We start from the raw sequence: 21,907 nt of genomic DNA on the forward strand, positions 1-21,907 counted from the left end.
ATCTCAAAGTTGAGGAGCAGGCCGAGGGAAGTCAGCGAGAGTGAATGAAGTGATCAGCTGTGGTAAGAGACCAGGATAGTGGTACTGAAGGTTCCAAAGATGAAGCAACTTCCAGAGAAGACAAGGTTCCAAGTGTCTCTGTTAAGGCTGAGTGAAATAAATTTGCTCCATGTGAATACTGAACATTGAACCAAAAGTCATGTGCTAGTGTGATGGGTGTGTAGGAGTGACCAGGGAGGCTGACAGGCAACTGAGACAAGGACGGGTGGTAGGGCTGGATGCTGAGCATGGAAGGCAAGGGGGCCCTCTTATATTGTAGACCATCCTCTAGGGTAGTGAGTTTCCTGCTTCTGTACGTTTTAAGAAAACACTGGTGTCTCTTAAGGGTTTTAAAAGAGAACTTTTGAATTTAGGTTCATCTGTAGGAGACTATCCCATGGGGAAAGGAGGTAGCAGGCTGCAGTCCATGGGGGCCACAAAAGAGTTGTTCCATTCTGAAGGAGATCAGCTCTGGGATTTCTTTGGAAGGAATGATGCTAAAGCTGAAACTCCAGTACTTTGGCCACCTCATGCGAAGAGTTGACTCATTGGAAAAGACTCTGATGCTGGGAGGGATTCGGGGCAGGAGGAGAAGGGGACGACAGAGGATGAGATGGCTGGATGGCATCACGGACTCGATGGACGTGAGTCTGAGTGAACTCTGGGAGTTGGTGATGGACAGGGAGGCCTGGCGTGTTGCGATTCATGGGGTTGCAAAGAGTTGGACACGGCTGAGCAACTGAACTGAACTGGCAACTAAACAAAAGAATTTTAAACCCTAGAAGTATGATACTATGATAATTCTTTGAGTTATACCTCTAGAAAATTTGTTTTCTATATACATTAGAATTCTATTTTTTTCCTATAAAAACTATTTTCTCAAGAGAGTGAAGTTTATCCTGCTTAGGATCGCCTGCACATCTGGTACTTATTTGCAGGCATATAAATAAATTAATAGATTCAATGACATATTGCAAATTTCACATTGATGTGTAAAATGTATTTAGCACCATTAAACATCAATAGTGACTTGCTTTGTAGTTAGGTCTTATCAGATAATAAACATCCTCTGACTGCAATCAGTTTTTCTCCAAGTGGGTAATCCATAATAGTAGGAAATTTAAAAAAAAAAACCTCCAGCCTGGTCTTGATCACCCCCTGAAATTGTCAGTGAGAAATAGATCACTTAGTACCAGCTGAATTTAATAAGTTTATTCAGTGTAAGTAAAAGAAGCAATAATTTAAGTCAACTGCAAAAAAAAAAAAAAAAAAGAATGTCAAATAGAAATTCTTTCTGGACTATCCAGTGCTTGTGGTTTATGTCTGCCTCCCCTAGAGAAATAACAATACCCAAACACACTTGAAATACATATAGAAGCTTTAAAAGCATACAGCTTATTTCTTTTATTCAGTACACACTATTTCCTTCCCTTGAGTCATTTTTCCTGCCCCCCCTCCACCTCCCCAGGGAATTTCATAAAGATAAGCACAAAGCCTTATAGACATTTGCTTAAAAATTTTTATTAACTGAGAACATCACATTGTTTCACAGTAAAATGATTTTATCCTCCAAATGATTACAAAGCTTTTTTTCATTAAAAAGATTTAGGTTATCTATATTAAATTGCACATTATAAAAAAATCAATTATAAATTATACTCTTTAAAAAGAAACACAAAATTTTTTAAAAGGCAATTACTAAAACACTGCACACTGATCAAACCCAGCATAATCATTTCACGTAAGTGACCTATATTTAAACAACTACTGTGCCAAAAATGGCATCCTGTGTAGACAGAGCAGAGTGACTCTGCAGCATGCACTCGGAATAATCTGGTTTTGATGTCTAAGGTCAAACATGTTTTCCTAACTTTGAAAATATGCAAAATAATTTAAAAATTAGTTTTCAGTTAAACATTAAAACAAGTTGACAAAGAAAAAGTGCCTATCAGGAGATACTTAAAATATCCAAGCTCTCTCTCAGTAATACTGCAGGGTTTAGTCTGTCATAGCTGTAACTTTCAAGCTAAAATAAACTTGCAGGAGAACAGAATGACAAAATGCAGATTTATCAAGCATTGGGCAATAATGTTTTAGTTCTGAAACCACAATATTGTAACAGTTACATGAGAAGTTATTACTAAGGGGGTGTTTCGTCTCACTCCACTGTAGCCTTTCTTTTTTAGCTGGTTTATAGTGTTGTGCTGGTTTCTGCTCTACAGCACAGTGAATCAGTTATACACATACATAAATACATCCTGTTTAGACTTCTCCCATATAGGTCGTTACAGTATTGAGTAGAGTCCCCTGTGCTATCAGTAGGTCCTGTTATACACAGTAGTATGTATATGTCAATCCCAGTCTCCTCCCTCTGTAACTTCCGGTCAACAGGCCCCATTCTCTTACATTCAAATCATGTTAACAGTAGAATGGAATTATCATTAGTTAACAGTGAATCCAGTATATTCTAGTAGATTCTAAATGTTTGGTTTTGCTAATTAGAAAAACGATAGTATTTTTCTAACTTATATTTGTAATAGCTTCACAAAAATAGAGTTAAGGCAACATCTATAAAGACAGCAAGGTTAAATACAAATCTGTGGTCCCCACTTCCTCTGAATCCTACTCACAGGTACGTTAGGGACTCGGAGACCTGCAAGGAATCTGGGGTAGAGTTCTGCTGCGTGTCACACAGTCAGCCAGGACCATGATGCTCAGACCCAGTCACAGGTCTGATTTGCTGACTCTGACCCAGACGCAGTTGTTTCTAATCTAATTTCTCTATGTTAAATCTCAAAGATGGACAATGACACTTTATGTCAGGTTTCATTCTGTTTTTTTTTAAGTAACTCATTGTCCAGGTTTTAAGATTGATGGCTCCCAAAACTCTAAGCCCAAAAAACAGCTTAAATTATCTCCTTAAGCCCAACAGAAAGCTATTTTGTGTGTATGTGTGTATATAGATAGTACATACACACACACACATATATATATATAACTATACATATAATAAAATATGACTTTTTTTTCACATAAGAGTTACAGAATACTTTGAATAGCTAACTTCATGCTAGCAACACTGCCCAGGGACTTTTTCTTTAGTCATTACCTTTGGGGGCTGTGTTCATCATTAAGTTTTCATTTGGTGATCATTTTTTTGAGTTTTGTACCCTAATGCCTTCTGTATTAACAAAAATTACATATTTTTTAGTAGACTTGAACTCAATAATTCCTTTATTAGGAGGGGTTTTCCCTCAGATATATATACAAAATGTAACATGCATAATACTGCCAGACATATATGTTTCCTATTGAATTATATATATTTCAAAAGAAAAAATTATTTTGCAAAGAACATGAAATTTAGCACCAATCCTGATCTAATCTTTCTCTGGTAGGAAAAAAAAGGCACCAAATACAGTCAGTTCATAGGCTGCGGTGAGAATACAGCACTTGATAACAAACCCTGGGTCTCCTAGGCTGCGGTGAGAATACAGCACTCAATAAGAAACCCTGGGTCTCATAGGCTGGGGTGAAAATACAGCAGTCTGGATAATAAACCCTGGGTCCCTGAAATAATATTCCAGTATAGACTAAATTACGACAGATATGTTGACCTACCACTGTCTTGCATTGTAGAACCTACTATAGAAGATTACATTTGGTGAAGATAACAGAAAAGGTTTATGTGTTTACACACATATTTAACAGATTCACTCTTAATAACCAACAGATACTGAAAATATTATCTGGTATTGATTTCTAAATGTTGTTTTGTGTAGATAGTGATATCACATGCATGCTTAGTGACATTCAACTCCAAAATACTCTTCTTATAGTCCACCATACTGAAAGGCGAGAAACCTCTTTCATTAGATTGGGAACTTGTGGATTAACCCCTTTAACCCCTATACTATCACTACACTCAGTGGTAGCATTTTCAAAAACTCCAGTAAGATGAAAACTCACTGCCACAGTCCCTGATCCACTTGGAAAGGAGTGCTTCTTACAGGAGTTTAACATGGAAGCTCTAAGGCTAAGGCACAAGCATACAATCTGTTGTCAGTGATCATCCATCTTCCTGCCAAAGAAAACATGAAAACAGGACCTCATCGTCAGCTGCCGGTGTAATTTGTACAAGCCATTCATAACGCGTTTTAGCAACTGTTCATTATTGTATATAGGTTATAAGGTTCATCTCTTTTTTTTTTCCTTTTTCAGATTATCCACAGGCCATATTAGTTAATATTCCATTTTTTTTCCTTTTAAATACTATTTATAGGAACAAAACACATTTTGTTTTACTGGTATTTCAACCCCCTTTAACAGCCTACACTCCCTTGCCTTTTAGTCTCCAGAATCACCATTCAATCACTGATTATGCAGGAACTGATTACGCTGGGTTTACCCCGAAGGCTGAGGTAGGCGGGCTGCCGTGACAAAGCTGAGTGTCATGACCAAGCACTTGAGAAGGTCTCATTTCATTCTCGCGGTCTTTCCAGCATACTAATAAAAAACAGAAACCTTGTTTCATAAATGAGGTAGCCTCCTATTTTATATCTGTCAAAAAAAAACAGTACCATGGGAAATTTCCTTGAATGTATAGAGGCCAAGGTAATTAATGTTTATGTTTTAAAATTATTAATTTTTAAAGCTAAAGTAGGCTACTGTATCCCAAATATCAAGGTTTGAGTGATTCAGAGATGTGGCAATGAATTGTTTCATGGGTCCTAAGCAGTCATCTGATAAAAATCCCTATTTATGGTAGTTTGGTAATAATGAGTCTTATGTTGTGTGCAGGCTTCACAGTTAGCTATGGGGACTTGGCCCTTTATTCTTGAAAATTGTAGCCTATCACTTGCAGTGTATTTTTGAAACAAAGCATGAGTCTCTGTCAACAAGTAAAGCGGTGAAACCTGGCTGCGACCGTCACACACTCAGTGAGCCTGGAAGCGTCTGTTGCTGCTGTCTACCCTGTTATTTGCTCCCTCCTTGCAGCAACAATGAGGTTTTCAGTTTGAAAACTCGTGAATAGTTTTTAAATATGTATTTAAATTATTCACATATTTTTAAATTTTAGAGCTAATTTGCTCATACTTTCCATCCATATCTCTAGACGCTGGGAACTTACTCTTAATACCATTCACCGTAAATTGTAACCCAGGCCTAAAGCAGATTCATGAGAGCCTGCATCCCAGAGGCCTACTAGATTCCCAGGCATCCTCCAGGGTATGTTCTCAGGGCTACAATTTAGCAAAACTTTAATGGAATATGGAAATCAAAGTAAAAAAAGTATGCTCTGAAAATATGTTAAGAACTTGACATACTTTCCTCTCAAAGCATTCACCTGAAATATTTAAAGTTTTATATGTTAACACAAAAGTTGACAATTATATGAAACTTCTGACTCCCCAACCCATTATAATTTTTTTTCCAGTGTACCATTAGAACTCTAAGTTGAAAACTGAGAGCAAGCCATTCTTTAGGTTACACAAAATTGGATGGGGTTCCACCCTCTGAAATCACCAGGACCAGTAAGTACTGCAACTAAGCAACCAGTGGAACTAAGCAAGGATAGTCATTGACTCTTCAGCAGGTTTTTGAAGGATGCAGGGAAGAAAGGGCGAAAGAATGATAAGACAGTATAAAAAGAGGCATGAAAGGGCATGAAAGTTTGCCACCAGGAAGTCTTCAGTCCCACCCATGCTATAGGGTGCCTACCTCTATCTCTTAACACATTTTCTGTTCAGCCTTATTTATGATCAGGTTATCTGAACATGGGACAGCTTACAAATAACAGTGGCACGAATTTAAATGTTAAGTGCAGTTAAAGGAGTATAATTACCAGAAGTAAACATATGTTTACAACTAAGTGTCCATTTACTTTAAAAGTGTGGGAAGTTGAAGCTGATGGCATTTTTTCCCCCATACTTGGACAGAGTCCATGGGATCATCTGCAAACGTATAAACAGATAACGTCCGATCGTGAAATACAAATGAAGTCTTATTTCTATTTATGAACAGAATCTGAAGCTCAGTGCAAGCACTGTGCAGTTTTCAGGAGAAATTACAGGTCTTGTGGTAGGGCTGTAGACTAAGCATCGCAACTGTGACCAAAGAGATAAATTTTGAAAATAGTATCAGTAATCTGGGTGGCTCATTATTACTGATATGCACGCACCCCAGCGACAGGCACTGCAGTAACCTTGACCGGAAGTTTCTGGAGGCTCCGTGGGCATCCTGTTACAGTGACATCCCACCCGGACTGTGTGTCAAGCAGAATGATTGCTCCCCTTCTTTTATGCTGTTGGCCTCAAATGCCAGAACCTTTTTTAAATTTGAGAATTTGCTGAGTTCTTTAAAGATTTTATCTATTCTTTTAAAAAAGTGTCTTGGATTCAACAACAACAACAACAACAAAATGGATGTCCATCAGGTCACTTTACTGCAATTAAGTAACAGTCTTTAGAAATTAGGCCTTAGTTTGAAAGATTGAAGTAACATTCCTTGGCCTAAAACAAATCTTTGTGAATACCGGTATTTTTTTCTTAGGTTGTATATTTCAGACTTTTAGAACTTTTTGTACCAAACAACATATTACTAAATATGCATTTTATGTAATTTAGCATCTTATCTTCTATACTTTTAACTTTATATTATTACAGCACAACACTCTCTGTAGGAGTCTATTTTAGTGGAGCCTTCTCAGTGTTATAGATCCTGTTTGATTCGTTTCATTAGACTGAAGCTATATATGTGTAATATTATACACAAACACAATAGTCTGAGACCTAAGTTATATTTGTCATGTTGCTCTTTTACTATGGAAAATAAACCAGATCAAGTCTGAGTTTCAGATAATTACTTTTTCCCCCTAATATCAGCCAAATAATGAAAGGAAAAACATTCTGAAGGTCTTTACAGACTAAGTTTTTCAGATCTATTCTTTCTGTAAAATCACAGGGTAGTCAGGAGTTTGTGCTGAAACTAGAAAAAAATAAGTATTTTATAGCGGCAGGTTTGATGATTATTCATAGCTTTTGTATATGAAATGCAGAAGTATTGGAAGTAGTAAGTTGCAGCTTTGTGTTTGGTGTAGTAAGTTGCTGAATGTCTCTAAGATCAAAATTATTTAAAGCTCTATTATAAATAAATTACATATTTAGTGTTTATACTGAACCTTCAAGGTTGCAGATGAGAAAGCTGATATTGAAGAAGTTACTGGGTTTTCTAGTTGTTTACTTATCAGCCTCACTTTGCTCTTCCTCCTGAGTGCCCTCCTCCCCCACCAACAACTACAAATCCATTTGTTTTACTGGCATCTCCATCCTCAGCTTGAGACAGGAGGGGAAGGACTTTACCCTTCACAAACAATCCAAGCTGAAAAGAAAAGTAGGGAGATTGCATTTCTCTCAGCACAAAGAATTTAAGAACAGGTGGATCCTGAAGGGGCTTTATAAAAAAGATGGCATCTTCCTAGGTTAGCAAGCCACATTTGAGGAGGATCTAATATACGTATGTATTGGGGCTTTAAATATGAGTTTGTGCATTATTAACTTTTAAGGACCTAAATACGAAACAAACGTACTAAAATATAATTTCAGGATGAGGGACCCATTCCTGTTTTTTTCTTTTAGTGGAGTTTAGGTCATGTCATGACTTTGGTTTTAACTTTAAATCTTTAAAACTTTAATTGCTTTCTTATATTTATATATAAATAGAAAAAATACAGGCAGTGGTAAAGGGGAACACACTAGGATAAATATATATGAATGCAAATTTTTGCCAGAAAGTTTTACCAACTTGAGCAATTCTTTCTAGCAGAAATAGATATTTTCTTCCTAAAGACTTTTTTTTCCCATTTATGCCTAAAACTGCAACTTGATAATATGCTTGTTTAAATATCAGGTCCTAGTGCAACAAATTCAGAAGTCAGAAAAATTCTAAGCTAAAATTGCTAGAATATCTTTCAGTCATTCTATTTTACTGTTACAACTTAAACAATTCAGAAATCTGAGGTGTTTCTGGCAACTTGAGTAAAACACACTGCAAATCCAAAGGGAGAAAATGTAAATGGAAGAAATGTCTGATTTCTGAACTGTTTTGCCCTTATGAACAGTATCCTGTTCATCTCACATATTGATTCTGAATATCTTGTGAGCACCTGCTCCAAGAAGGTCCCTTGACACTGGAGCAAGTCAGAATAACTTACTTTCATAGCTTATTTAACAGCAGGCAATCAGTTTTTTACACTGGCTTGAAATCTGTGTTGATCTGATATTATCTAGAATCCAGGCTTAAATTTTGTAAGAAGTTTCCAAATAGCAGAAGAAATTAAAACAGAGATACCAAAACCAAACACACCAATGTGAGACAACAAATAATATTTCCAGTCCTCATCAAACCGCAACCTTTTCAGTATAGCTTGAGGTACTTTTAAGTATTTGCACAAGCTAAATAGCATTCACAGTTTCGGAAGCTGCGTTTTTACTGAGATAGCTTCATATTCTCATGATAGTTGACTTTCAGACAGGTTTTCATGTACATGAAAACTGAGTCTGAGTCTCTGCCCTCAGACTCACGGAAATAGCGGACAGCTAGCTGTTCACTGCCAGCGAATGGTTCTTGTAGTAATGAGGGTTCTACTTCCCAATTATTGTGCTACTAGGATGTGATTAAAAAAATAACGAATTTGCAATTCATATATAAAAGGAAAACTTGCATCAGTTTCTGAAAGCAAGTCCAGTCTGGTGGAGGTATATAAGACATTAAATAACAGAGTCAGATTCCTTCTTAAAGATTGCAGATGAGCTTGACAGAGAGTTCTGGTTCGCCAGCATTTTCTCCATCTTTTCTCCGCCAGTGGTTTTAGTGACCTCTCTTTGCTTCTTACTGTGGACCCATGGGATAAAACAAAGGACAGCACCTCCAATAAGGGGAGGGATTCCAGCGAGGTAGAATGCCACATTATAGGAGCCCAGCTTGTCATGGAGTAACCCTGGGAAGAGAAAAAACTGTCACCAAGAGAGAACAAGTATGACCGCTGGGGTCTTAGATTAGTCATACTACTGCCAACCTAGCATCTTCACCCCAGCAGGCTAATGCAGACACCTCAGAGAGCAGACAGTTTTAAGGAAATGGGTCTGAAAGATACACCTTTTCCGACAGGAGGAAAGAAAAGATGCCATTTCTTTAATCTTGTTGCAAATCTGTGACAGGCTTCTAGGTTTTCCTACCAAGATGTTACATGGACAGAACACATGCAGTCAAGCTTTGGCTTTCTCAAAACCCTGCAGAGGCCATCTGGGTATTCTGACACATGGTGTTAAGGTTCTGTTTCGTTTCGGCTGAAGGTGGACGATCCACCAAGCTGAAACCTTTGTCATACACACAGGCTTCAAAATGTTCACATTTTCAGACTTTTCTTGGGCCTGTTTATGAAATAACATGAAGTTACTTAAAATTATAATCCAAAATCATGAAAAATTATAAATCTAAGAGGATGAAAATGTTACACTGTTAAATACATTTTGGAAAGATACTAAGGTTTGTCAGCACCTGAGGGGAAAATGTAAGAATACAGATGTGGTATTCTAATAGAGCCTAGGGCTGTGCTTCTGAAAACTGTCAGAGTACTCCTTATTTCTACTTTGCTAACAAAATCCAGATTTTAAAAGTTATCTTAGTGCTTCAGACTTTTACTGTACAACCTAAGTGACCAGAAATGTTCCAGGAACACATTATAAGGAGGATCTGACTCTGCTAAATAAACAGCTGAGGATTTGTTCAGGTAAATACCAACACATTGGGAGAAAAAAAAAAAAAAAAGTATACAGTCGTTCCAAATAGAAAACATACAGTGTATCTATGTATATGCATTTCCTATCTGAATGAGACTATTCCATGTGTAACTGAGCCTTGCATCCTATGGACACAGACTACGTTAGGCTGCCATACTGTAATCCCTAGAACCTCCTGGTGTTTCTCTGCCCACTTTGGGAACTTCCTGTTACCCCCTTCATTCTTGATCTGTTATAGTCACTTCCAGTGGCAAACAGAAACACCACTTCTACTAAAGTGCCTCCTATAGCTTGCTGTGGACTTGGAAACCTTAACTAAGCATGTAAGATGTAAAAACAGGTTGTTAACTGGGAGAGAGGGGAAGGACTGCAGGGTTCTCCTTCAAGGAGACTGTGAGTTTTAGAACTGATATTTCACTTCGTCTGCTCAGTAGTGGTTCTGCTTGCTTGATTCATGACTAGGTTCCCAACTGGCAAATTTGCTGATTATGTGTGGTTCTGAATCTGAGAATGAATTGAACTGAACTTTCACTGAGCCACTCACATACAAGACAGATGCTAGTACATACATTTACATTTCATAATATTTATATCAAATCTTATAATTTATAGTACCCAGTTAGTACTGAACATGAGACAACTTTATACTATCATTCAGATTTCTAAAGGTAAAATTCACATAACATTAAATTAACCATTTTAGTGGCATCTGGTATATTTACAACGTTGTACAACCACCACTCTCTCTCTAGTTCAAAAATACTTTCATCACACCAGAAGAAAAGTCCACACCCAATATGCAGTTACTCCCTAATCCCCCTTCCCGCCATCCCCTCCCATCTGTTTTGCCTCTGAATTTATTCTGGCCATTTCACATAAATGGAATAACACGTGACCTTTTGTATCTGGCTTCTTTCACACGTAGCATAAGGTTTGAGGTTCATCTACCTGGTGGTGCGTACCAGTATGATACTTCGTCCCTGTCTGTGGCCGAAGAACCCCACTGTATGGATAGAGCACATTTTGCTTTCCCATTCATCTACTGACAGACATTTGGGTTCTCCTGTTAAGTGTTACTTTTCATTTAACTATTTCTCAGGGAGGACTATGATCTCTTGCACAATTCATACATATTTAGAAATCTTTCAGAATCTTCACCTCTTGACAGAAAGAAATCACATTTCCTATTCCTCCAAAACACTTACTAACATAGGAACTCTAGAGTCTTCAAGTCTAGAAGCTAACTGCTATACATTTCAGCGGGTGTTTAAGAGACCAATAAGAGTAAGAGGACTCATCAGCAAATTTTTCCAACATGCCATTTGCTGGTCTTGGTAAAAACGTTATAGATAAGGCATATACAAGAGCAAGACACCAAAAACCAATAAATCATAATATATTTAACATGTGAGACTCAGGACCGACAGTAGACAATGCTAGGACAATGTTATTTACCTGCGATGGGTGGGCCCACAGTCATGGGTATAGACATGAATCCGAGCAGAAATCCAATTGCTTGGGAGACGTCCTGGGCACCAACCAACTCAAAGGCAATGGGGGCCATAATGGAAATGAAGCATCCATCGAAGAGACCCATGATGAGGCAGACAGCAATGAGGCCCCCAAAGACTCTGCACAGGGGGATCATCATGGACATCAGACCGATGAAGAGAAAGGACAGGACCTAGGACAGGCACACAGTGTCAGCGCCGCATTCGGACGAGGCAGCATCACAGTTACTGCGCGACATGCATAGGGCTTTTAAGCGGTTACCGGTTAGTCACCTCCCCAGCCCACTTCGCCTTGATTTTACATACATAATCGACTCCCACAGTCATCTTCCCTGAATTCCCCTCACATTTTCTCAGTATTTCCATTAAGGTATAAGAAAAAAGTAAGGGTTTTTATATACTTACTTTCCTTTCCCAGCGGTGAGCTCTGAGATCAGAATCTGTACAAAAGTCATCTTTGGCCCCACATATAATGTTTAAGGATCTTGTACCTGGTCAGTGCTCATTATGTATTTGTTCTTTGAATATCAGCTCAAATTCACTCATCCAACGTATGATTTAGAAATTTTACCTTTGAAATTATTTGCATTTTACTGGCGTCAGTCCTCTGCACAATGAAAATATGCCAGCCAGACCTATCCTTCACCTCACAGAGCTTCCAGTTTGTTAGAATGACTAATAGAATCAAACATTGGATTTCCCCTGCCTTTGGGCAGCTCCTGTGCTCTGTTCTATGTACTGTGCTATGTGAATAAAACCTGGTTCATACCCTTGGGTTATGAAGAGGTGACTATGTAAATAAGTACACAAGAAGTATTCTAGATGTTCCAGTTGTATATTCAAAGCATGGTGGGTACAAAAAAGGAAGGAGTGGACAATTCAATTTTTTAGGCAAATAACTAATTAAAATTGTATCATTCACTCATTAGCTGGAATAGATGTTTTAAAAAGAATCAGCTTTTTTAAAGTATGCGTATAACAGAAACTATCATTTATTAAATGCTTATGAAATGCAGGCATTGTTCTAAGGACTTTAGCTGGTGACTTTATGAGGTGAGCCCTAATATTTTCCCCATTTTACAGATGAAGCGAGTGATGCTGGGAGGTTTAGTATCCCCGGGTAGAGCTAGCCTGGAAGCCATGGCCTGCCTGGGCAGTAAGTAGCAGGGGAATGGAACAGTCCCTAGAGGGCTCCCTCTGATGACGGTGGGGCAGGGAACGAAGGGAGAGGCCCCAGAGAGCAGCGCTCTGGACCTCCACCTTCATCTGCTCTGTTTGCTCAGGGCTCACTGGGGGACACCAAGCTTGGCAGGGCCTCAGGGCAGCCCCCACCACCGCAGTGCACAGCAGGATCACCTGAAGACAAGGGACCCCCAACGGTGGTTTTCACAAGCTCCCCAGGTGACTCTGACACACGTCATCCACTGACCCCACAATCAGAAACGTTCTTGAAGACTTCAAACTCCATGCTGGGACTTCTCTGGCGCTCTAGTGGTTAAGGCGCTGTGCTCCCGATGCAGGGGACACAGGTTTGATTCCTGGTCAGGGGATTACGATCCCACATGCCACTCAGTGAGGCCAGGGGAAAAAAAAATCCAAGTTGGTTTCTTTTCTGACACCACTGTATTATATAGCTGAGTAAATATGGCTTTATGGTAGAATTAGTTTAAGACTCAGGGTTGGCTATTTGAAAAAGAAGTCTGGCACTTCACATTTTTTCCTAAAGAACTTGATCTCCACATTCTGATTGTTTATGCTCTACTTAAACATCTTTTCCTCACATCTAATTTCCATTAAAGTGGAAGCATAATTCCTTAGTGCCACTTAGTGCTTTGGGCTTCCCTGGTGGCTCAGATGATAAAGAATCTGCCTGCAATTCAGGAGACCTGGGTTCGATCCCTGGGTTGGGAAGATCCCCTGGAGGACGAAATGGCAACTCACTCTAGTATTCTCGCCTGGAGAATTCCATGGACAGAGGAGCCTGGCAGGCTTGCAAAGAGTCGTACACGACTGAGTGACTAACAGACACAGACTGGCTAAGCACTGGGCTTGCAGCCTTAAGGCTGGAAAGAACTAAGGCCCAGAGGACAGGCCCGGGTCCAGACCTCTGTGACCCTGGCAGAAAGACTTCCCGATGCTTCCCATCTACCATCTAGAGCTAAAGAGCTATTGTTATTGAAAAACTAATTAGACCAATCCTATTATTATTTATTAGATACAGTTTTACTCTATCTACAAACACAAAGGAGATAAAATTCCAGCAAACCTGGAATAAAATGTTAGGACATCACGGGGCCAGATTCAATGGGTTTAATGCCAACCACACCACTGTACTTATACTAGGTTAGCTCAGAATGCACTTCCTGTTCTTTTCATATTTTGTTCAGTACAAATCTCCTGCAAGATAAGACAACTAGAGTGAATGCTGAAAGCTTATAGCACAAAGTCAGTTTTGCTGAGTAAATAAATGTTTTCTTGGACCGGATTCATTTAACACAAGACCCAGGCACTTACAGTGCTTATCCTGATTTTTCTATTCATTTTTGGCCCCTTCAAATTTTTATTCTTTGTTCAGTTTTTTAAGAAATCATTCATATAAGAATTTCAAGTTTATTATTATATATTTTGAGCACATTATTACTTCTTAATACTTTACCTGACTACAAGCTTACCTTTTCTCAATTGAAATTATATTAATTTATATTCTCTTTTTCAACTATTTGACAGTATGTAGAACTGTTAAATTTTCACAATAATTGTTAAATAAAAATTATTAGTTGTTATTTTAAGTAAAATTTCTTGGTTTTTCTTTAAGAATTGAATTGATAGAAATTTACACACTTATTCTTTAGTGTCTCTCAGAAAATACCTGGCTACTTCTGCCTTATTTGCAGCTAAATAGTACTGAGAAATGCTGCTGTTTCTCAGCAGTTGTAACTACCCTAACTGTAGCTAAGTTCAGAGGTAGCAGGCTAAGTGGACAAGGACATACCTGTTCCCCACACTCAGGAACACTCCACCCACAAGTCGCACAGACCAAGGTTTAGCGCATTGTGCGTGTAGGAAGCTCATCACTTCCCCAAATATCTACTGATCTGTAGATACAAGCCCCCAGTGTGAAAGGTGAGTAATTTAGTATTACAATCTTTTTTTTCCACCCCAAACACAGTAGCTCTGGTTAGATTTTAAAAAGAGATTCAAAGGTTCCTAACCCTTTTCTAGGCTCCGGCACTGAGCCTAGAATGTGTCTCATTTAATGAGACACTGACTTTTGAGAAGTCTTTCTTGCTTCTGCTTCTTAAAACTGTACAGGAAATATCTTCTGTCATAATATTACAATCTCTAGAAGAATAACCCCCTGCTTCAGTTAGTTTATGTACCTAAGAACAACAACAAAAAAAGTCCTTGCTATTACAGCTCCCATTTCTGTCACAGAGAACATTTTTGGAGGAAATGTCAGTGGAAGTTTTGCTCAGAAATCTAAGCATAATGACGGAAGAGGAAAAAATGAGCTGCACCTGAATAAGCAGAAGGCACTTTCAGAGGCAGATGCAAATGATATTAATTTATATTCTCCTGTTGCTCCTATGAATTTATTCAATATAAAGTTTGCAGACTCTCAGAGCCTCTGGCTAGAAACCCACTAGCTGGCAGCAGTGGTCTTCAGGTCCATCACACCAAAAGGAAGTGTTCAGGGCACAGCCGGGCATCCGGCTTCTTCTAAAGCAGGCAGTCCTGTGGAAGCACTTGGCCCAGAAGCCTGCTCAGCTCTCCTACTGCACATGAACACCACCACGCCTGCCTGGAGGAGGAAGCAGCCCCAGTGCCACAGCCCAGGCGAGAAGAGAGGGCCGTAGTCTGATTCCTTGTTCAGGCAGAGGGACCGCGAAATGTCCGGGTGCCGTTGTAGAAGTAGCTTACGTTTGGTGAAGCATATACCTTTTATCCCAAGGTATCTTTCAGAAAATATAAAATACTAAAAGGGAACAAAAACAGCACCACCAACAACAAAACCGGTCAACGCGGCTCCGTTCGTTCTACTTCAAGCAGAAGTGACTTCCAGAAGAAGACGGATCTAAAAGTGCTGCGTTTTTCTAAATTACAAAAAACAATTCTGCATTTCAAAAGTAACTCATGAATATATTCCTGACAAAATTCAAACTGTAGAAAAATGTATACAGTAATAAATGAAAGTCTTCCTTCAACCCCCTCCCACCCTCAACCCACACTCTCCTGGTCAGGAATAACCACTCGATAATTTGATGGTCCTCCCAGACCTCTCCTGTGCGCACTCATCGAGGTTTGTCTGCTTACATACATGGATGTGATGTCCACACTTTGGTATGTGCGTGGCACAGAGCAATCTGACACAATGGGAAAGTGATCTTAACCCAAAGCTTTCGATTCTTTTCATCAGAGTTACAACTTGCACACCTGTGAAACACTCACACTGTTGAAACAGGTACACAGTAAAAATAGAAATCTGCAGTAACGTACTGGTGACTAGAAAGGCCTGTGAAGCTACGAGAGATGGCCGGGAAGATGCCAGGACACAGTCTTCCCTCTCCTAGTGACGTACTCCGGGAACCTCTGCAGAGATTCTCTTCACCCATCATTATTCTATATAACACATTTCGATCACCTCTTCGCTCAGTATTCAGAATTGTTAGGCTGAAAATACTTGGTTACCCAAGACCTTGCTGGAAGTTTAAATTCAGAACTCTTTAGCAAAAGTGTAAGATATATTCCTAAACTCTGTTCCCTATAAGCAAAGATCCCCACATCAGAAAAACCAAGGTCTCCTTTCTTGAGACCTGTTTCAAATCAGGGTCTGCCTCAGTATTCAACAGAATATTAAAATCTCACAAAAGCAAGGATTTACTAGTGATTCCCCCTGGGCAGGCAGTTTACATAAGCTGTCACCATGAATCCTCACACAGCCCTCTGCAGGATCTGGAGACAAGCTGTATCTCACTTTAGAGTCTGTGCTTTTCTGCTCTGCAGCCTCCCCAAACCCAAGATGACTGTGCCCTCAAAGCAGACCACATGGGATGCTGCAAACTGTGTCCCAGGCCAGGAAGCCACTCGGAACTGGTGTCACAGGGACAGGGAGGGAGGAGAACTGCCCCGACAAGGCTGAGCTGTAACAGAAGCAAGAAGCAGGCGTGTCTGAGAAAACCCAGCACCCACGAAAGGAAGGAGAGGAAGGTAAGCTGCGGAAGCATTCCAGCCCTTAACAGCGGGGCCAGAGGGCAAACAGCCAGGCAGGGAGACAGGGAGGGGAGGAGGAATAAGCCGACAGACAGAGCTGGACTTGATCACAGCAGAGAAGAGCCAAGAATCAAAAACCACACAACATTCGGGAGTCAGGGCAGGGGAGAGCGGGGAGGGCTGTTGGCGGCTCCCCGCAGCACAGGACGTAACGGCCAGCCTTGTGCTCCACGGGCCTCTCTGGGCTGCAGCCACCTCGCCTGTGACTCAGCACACACGACCAGGTGTGACACTCGCTGTGCCACACTGGGTGAGAAAAACTAGATGCGGCTTAAAGGCAGCCAGGCTGTGGCCCACCTTTCATCCAAAATGAAGCTACTCATCCTGCACTCACTTCCGTGTAACTAGGCCACACGTGGGCCAAGTCAGTGCAGGCTGTTTCCCTTCCTCAGTCACATGAACTACTAACGTATCTGCCCCCGTTACGTTGTAGATGACCCGACTGTCCACCTCTAGAGGGGAAACCTTTCTAAAGTCAAAGCTGTTTTGGAGTAAAGCGCTGATGCATAAAACACGCCGTGACCTCACCCATCGTGTCACCGCAGTCTGGGCTCCATCCTCTCTAACCTGGACTCTGTATCATCGCCTCCCTGGTCTCCCTCCCTCTTGCACTCCCGCTTCCCTCGCAGTCCTCAATCCTCCACACATGGAGCAACCACCCCGACTTCAAAATGCAAGATCACGTCATCCTCCAGCAAGGCCTACTGTGCTTAAAGTAAAATGTCTCCACTGTGTATTCCAAGGCTCTGTTTAATCTGGCCCCTCTTCTCCCCATGCCCTGCTCTTTCCAACCTCTTCCCAGGCCACTCTCCCTGTCTTCTTGAGTTCCCAATCACCCCCAGCTTTTCCCTGCCTCAGGTCTTGCTCTGGGAACTCAAGGACAATGTCTGTATCATGTTTGTATCACCCACCAGGGTTGGGGCTGGTGCTTGGGGCACAGTTCAGTTCAGTCGCTCAGTCGTGTTCGACTCTTTGCGACCCCATGAATTGCAGCACGCCAGGCCTCCCTGTCCTCTCTTTTAATAAATGAAAGGAAGCCGAAAGGCTGTAAGGCAACAAATGTCCACTAGAGGGCTCCCTTGACACTTGAGAACAAGACTGTTCTGTTAAACGCGACAGAGATACCATCACAGTTAAGGTGTTAATAAAGAGGAATGATCGTAACAGCAATACTTTCAAAGGTAGTACTCTCCCAGCCTTCCAGCTATGTGACCAGACTCCTTACTGCGCTGACCGCCTAGATCTATAGAGATACCCACAGTGAGGCAGCCTCTGTCCCCCGGAGTTCGCATCTGTAAGTGTGGTAGCACGCACCTTGAAGGGCAGGGCAAGGAGGAAAGGCGCACTTGGTTCACTGACCGTCACAAACTACTGTGTAGTTTTAGAATATTTACGTCACCCCAGAAGAAACCCCACAGCCAGCAGCAGTTACTCCCCAGACCCTCCTTCGCTCAGCCACCAGCAACCACTGATCTACACTTTCTGTCCCTGGATCAGCCAATGCTGGACACCAGGTGTACAGGGAACCACACAGTATGTCGCCTTTTGTGGCTGGATGAACCCTGGCCCCGCCTCCTCTGTACTCACCCTTCACAGCTGCTAGGTTAAGCTTTATAAAATACAACTCTTTGTCACGCCTCGTATTAAAAATCCTTAATGGCTCCTGGCAGATTCAGGACCGAGCTCAGCCTCTTCTGTGTTCACAAAGGCCCTTCCCAACCTGACTCCTGCCTATTCGCCAGCCAGCCAACCTACGATTCTCTCTCTAGTCCACTCACACGCTGTCTCCCGGGCACAGCACACAATGCCACCTCTCCATCTCCTCGCCCATGTGGCTTCCTCTGCTTGCAGCTCTCTTCTCCGTTTTCCTTGTCTGTCTAACTGTCACCTCTCAACAGTCCCCCAGCCAGGGGAGCCTGCTCAGACCTCCTCTAGTGATTCAGCTGCTTCGTGCCTGTGTTTCTGTGGCCCGCCTAGCCCCGTTATTCCACTGCGCTGCAACACGGCTTTATCTGTCTCGCCCAGAGACCATTCGTCACAGAGCACACAGATGGTGTTTCATCTGTAGCATTTAGCACAGTACCGGGCGTGGAGGAGTCACTTAAATACTTGTCAAGTGAACAACGGTATGGTCTCGGGACAGCACAGCCCACAACACCCAGAAGGCAATCTGCAGTGAAGAAACTCAAAAGACATGCACATCCCTGAATTTCACAGGGTACTGCAAAAGGCACATGACCATGAGAACCACGTCAAAAAGAAAGCATTCTTAGAAAAAGCAGAAGATAGAGAACCATTCTGGTTTGGTGCAGTTCCATGACAACAAAGAATACTGTTTGTTCGCCAGTTTCTCATGTTGAAAACCCCAAACTCTGGACTACCCTGGCAGTCCAGCGGTCAAGACTCGGAGCGCCCTCTGCAAACCGGAGCACTGGTTCAACCCCTGGTCGGGGAACTAAGATCCCACATGCCGTGCAGCACAGCCAAAGAAAAAACCCAGACCTCATAACTGATTTTGCCCTTCAAAAGCTGCTTGTTAAAAGGTCTAGAGAATAGTTCTCACGTTTACGGAATAATTTAAGTAAATAAGTACATACATGAGCCACTATGTGACAAGGATAAATTTGCTAGAGGAAGAAAGGCTTATTAAGGAGGTACCTGTAAGGGCTTCCCTGGGGCCTCAGTGGTAAAGAATCCACTTGACAACGCAGAGGGGACAGGTTCAATCCCTGGTCCAGGAAGATCGCACATGCCACAGAGCAACTTCTATTGAGCCCGCGCTCGAGAGCCTGGGAACCACCACCACTGAGTCCACATGCCTCAGCCTCTGAAGCCACACACCCCAGAGCCTGTGCTCCGTGACGAGACATCGCCGCAACAAGAAGCCTGCACACCTCAACAAAGAGCAGACCTCACACAACCAAGAAGACCCAGCACAGCAAAATAGAAAAAAAAGAAGAATCAAAGCAACACCACAAGCCCATCTCCACTCGCAGAGGCTGACCTGAAGGCATTTCCCTATACTTCTTAGTTCCCTTGGAAATGCATGCAATAATGCTCGACACTGTGGGATGGGTACATGGGAGGTTCATCAATGAGGTTTTAGACTTTACATAGTACAAGATGTTTAAAAAAAAACAAAGTACCTGGAGATAAATTTTCTTCACTCCAGGCACATAATCCGCGATCCGGCCGAAGAGCAGCCGTCCGACTCCTGAAGTGATGCCGATGCACATGAGAACCACCTCTTTATTCTTCTCATCCTGAAACTTTTCATTCACATGTTTCATCTGTAGGCCAAAGAGAAAGAAGCCACATGAAATGCAGTAGGGAAACTTGGCGAGTTTTGAGGCTTTGTACAAATGCCTTTTTTTGTACACGTAATAGACTCTCTTTCCAAAGTCAAATTTTTATAAAAATTTGTCTATGATAATTTTTCATGAGAACACCAGAGGAAAACGCAACGTGGTTTAGCTTGTATAAATAAGGAGAATTTTTATAAGAGGGCTTTAAAAACATTTTTAATAAAAGGTAACCAGCACACCCTTTATCAGTTATCACTGGGCCATGAACTAAAGGAAGAGAAGAGACCTTTGAACACACCACACCACAAGGTCACCCAAGGACCCGGCCCATCATCTGCTCCCCTGAAAGCCAGTTTGAAGGCTCGATTCTGGAGTCTCATCTCTTCTAGGAGGACCTAACCCAAACTGAAGTAAGTTACACTGGAGCTTCCAGGACAAAGGCATAAGGCTTCTCTATCTGAGGATCTGCCTATTTGTGTGGCATTAGAACAGACAGAAATACAGGAGCGGCTTAACACAGTGGTTAAAAGAAAGGCATGAGAGACTGTCTGCATTTAAGTCCTGTTTCCATCCCTTGTTAGCCCTATGACCTTAGTCAAGTTCTTAACCTCTAGGGCCTCAGCGTCCTTGTCTGTAAAATGGAGACAGCACTAGTACTTCAAGAAGGTGCTTTTAAGGATTAAATAAAATATCTATGTAAAGAACTTAGGGCCTGACTCACAGTTAAGAGTGACATTAATTTTAGCCTTCTTGCTAAAGAAGCCGGCCCTCCATGTACAGTCTACTTAGAACAGTGACTGCCGATCTACCACCGACTGTTTGAGGAGTGTGACCAGCAGGCGCTACACTGGGAGCTATACAGAACCCATGGCTCACACCCACTGTCTAACACAAGCTTTGCTCCCACAGCCCCGAGTCCCACGCTTCCCGCTCCTTGTGCAGCACCACCACTTTCTCACGCTCACCTATCTGTGCTCATGGCAAGGAGAAAAGGCGTGTCTGTACTTCCACTGCTTTCTCTGCAATCACAGAGCGATGATATCAAACAGTTGTTTCAAACAATCGGACTCACGTCCCCTACACCAAACACTGGGCTGAATTCTGACAGCCCGCAGAGCCGGTTTCCCAGAAAGCACGCTGGCCCAGATGGCCTGCTAGTGGCACCTGCAGCCTTTCTGGACGACACTGCCTGAGAAGACCTCCATTTTGCAGTTTTAGCCTACGTGGGTAACCAGCACCATCACATCTCTCCTTTCCATTTCAAAACTGGATAACTGTTCTCCCTCACTTTTGTATTTTCACAGTGGTCCAGGATAACTCTCCAAGGAGATGGTCAGTGGCTAAGATGCTGTGTTCCCAACGCAGGGGGCCCAGGTTCAATCCCTGGCCAGGGAACTAGATTCCACATGCTACACAGGGACCTATCCCACATGAAGATACTGCATGCCACAGGTAAGACCTGGCGCAGCCAAATAAATAAATGCCCAACAGCCAGAACAGAGCAACTCTCCTAAACATGGCTTCAGTCTCATCAGTCCCCCATACATCAGCTGACTACCTTTATACCCCTTACTTTGGTATGAAAAGCCCTCCATAATCTGTCACTGATCTATCTCTATAACTATGCTACCTACCAATCCTTGACTCAGAAAACTCAAGTGTCTACAGGATTCAGGGAAACAGCAGAAAGGAATAAAAGAGACTTGCTGGAGAGGGGCCGCGTACACTCTGTCCCATCATTACCACATAGCACCTCCTGTGCTGCCAAATCAACCTCCTGGCTGCCTTTTATTTTAAAGAAAAGTCAGAAATCTGGACTTTTTGTGTGGAAATGTTGGCATCTATCTTAAATTTAGAACACTGTGTGATCCAACCCCATGTGTGCCAAACACAACACGTCTACAGCTTTGATCTCATCTGGCCCAGCAGGAAGGTTTAATCACGGTGTCACTGAGACACGTCCAACACCTTCTCATCTGTC

The 21,907-nt window shown here is 41.8% G+C and overlaps 1 protein-coding gene across 1 annotated transcript in view; it reads right to left on the reverse strand.

Annotated features, from left to right (window-relative positions):
• Positions 1-1,540: 1,540 nt before the first annotated feature.
• Positions 1,541-21,907, reverse strand: part of SLC16A10 (solute carrier family 16 member 10) — a 117,536-nt gene continuing 97,169 nt past the window's right edge. The window contains exons 4-6 of the mRNA XM_004011485.5: positions 19,768-19,911; positions 11,295-11,523; positions 1,541-9,037 (exon numbers count right to left, since the gene is read on the reverse strand). Of these exons, the coding sequence (XP_004011534.3) occupies positions 8,808-9,037; positions 11,295-11,523; positions 19,768-19,911 (603 nt within the window). The 3' untranslated portion in view covers positions 1,541-8,807. The remainder of the gene's footprint in view (positions 9,038-11,294; positions 11,524-19,767; positions 19,912-21,907) is intronic.

Source organism: Ovis aries, chromosome 8 (genome assembly GCF_016772045.2).
Source record: "Ovis aries strain OAR_USU_Benz2616 breed Rambouillet chromosome 8, ARS-UI_Ramb_v3.0, whole genome shotgun sequence".
NCBI lineage: Eukaryota > Metazoa > Chordata > Mammalia > Artiodactyla > Bovidae > Ovis > Ovis aries.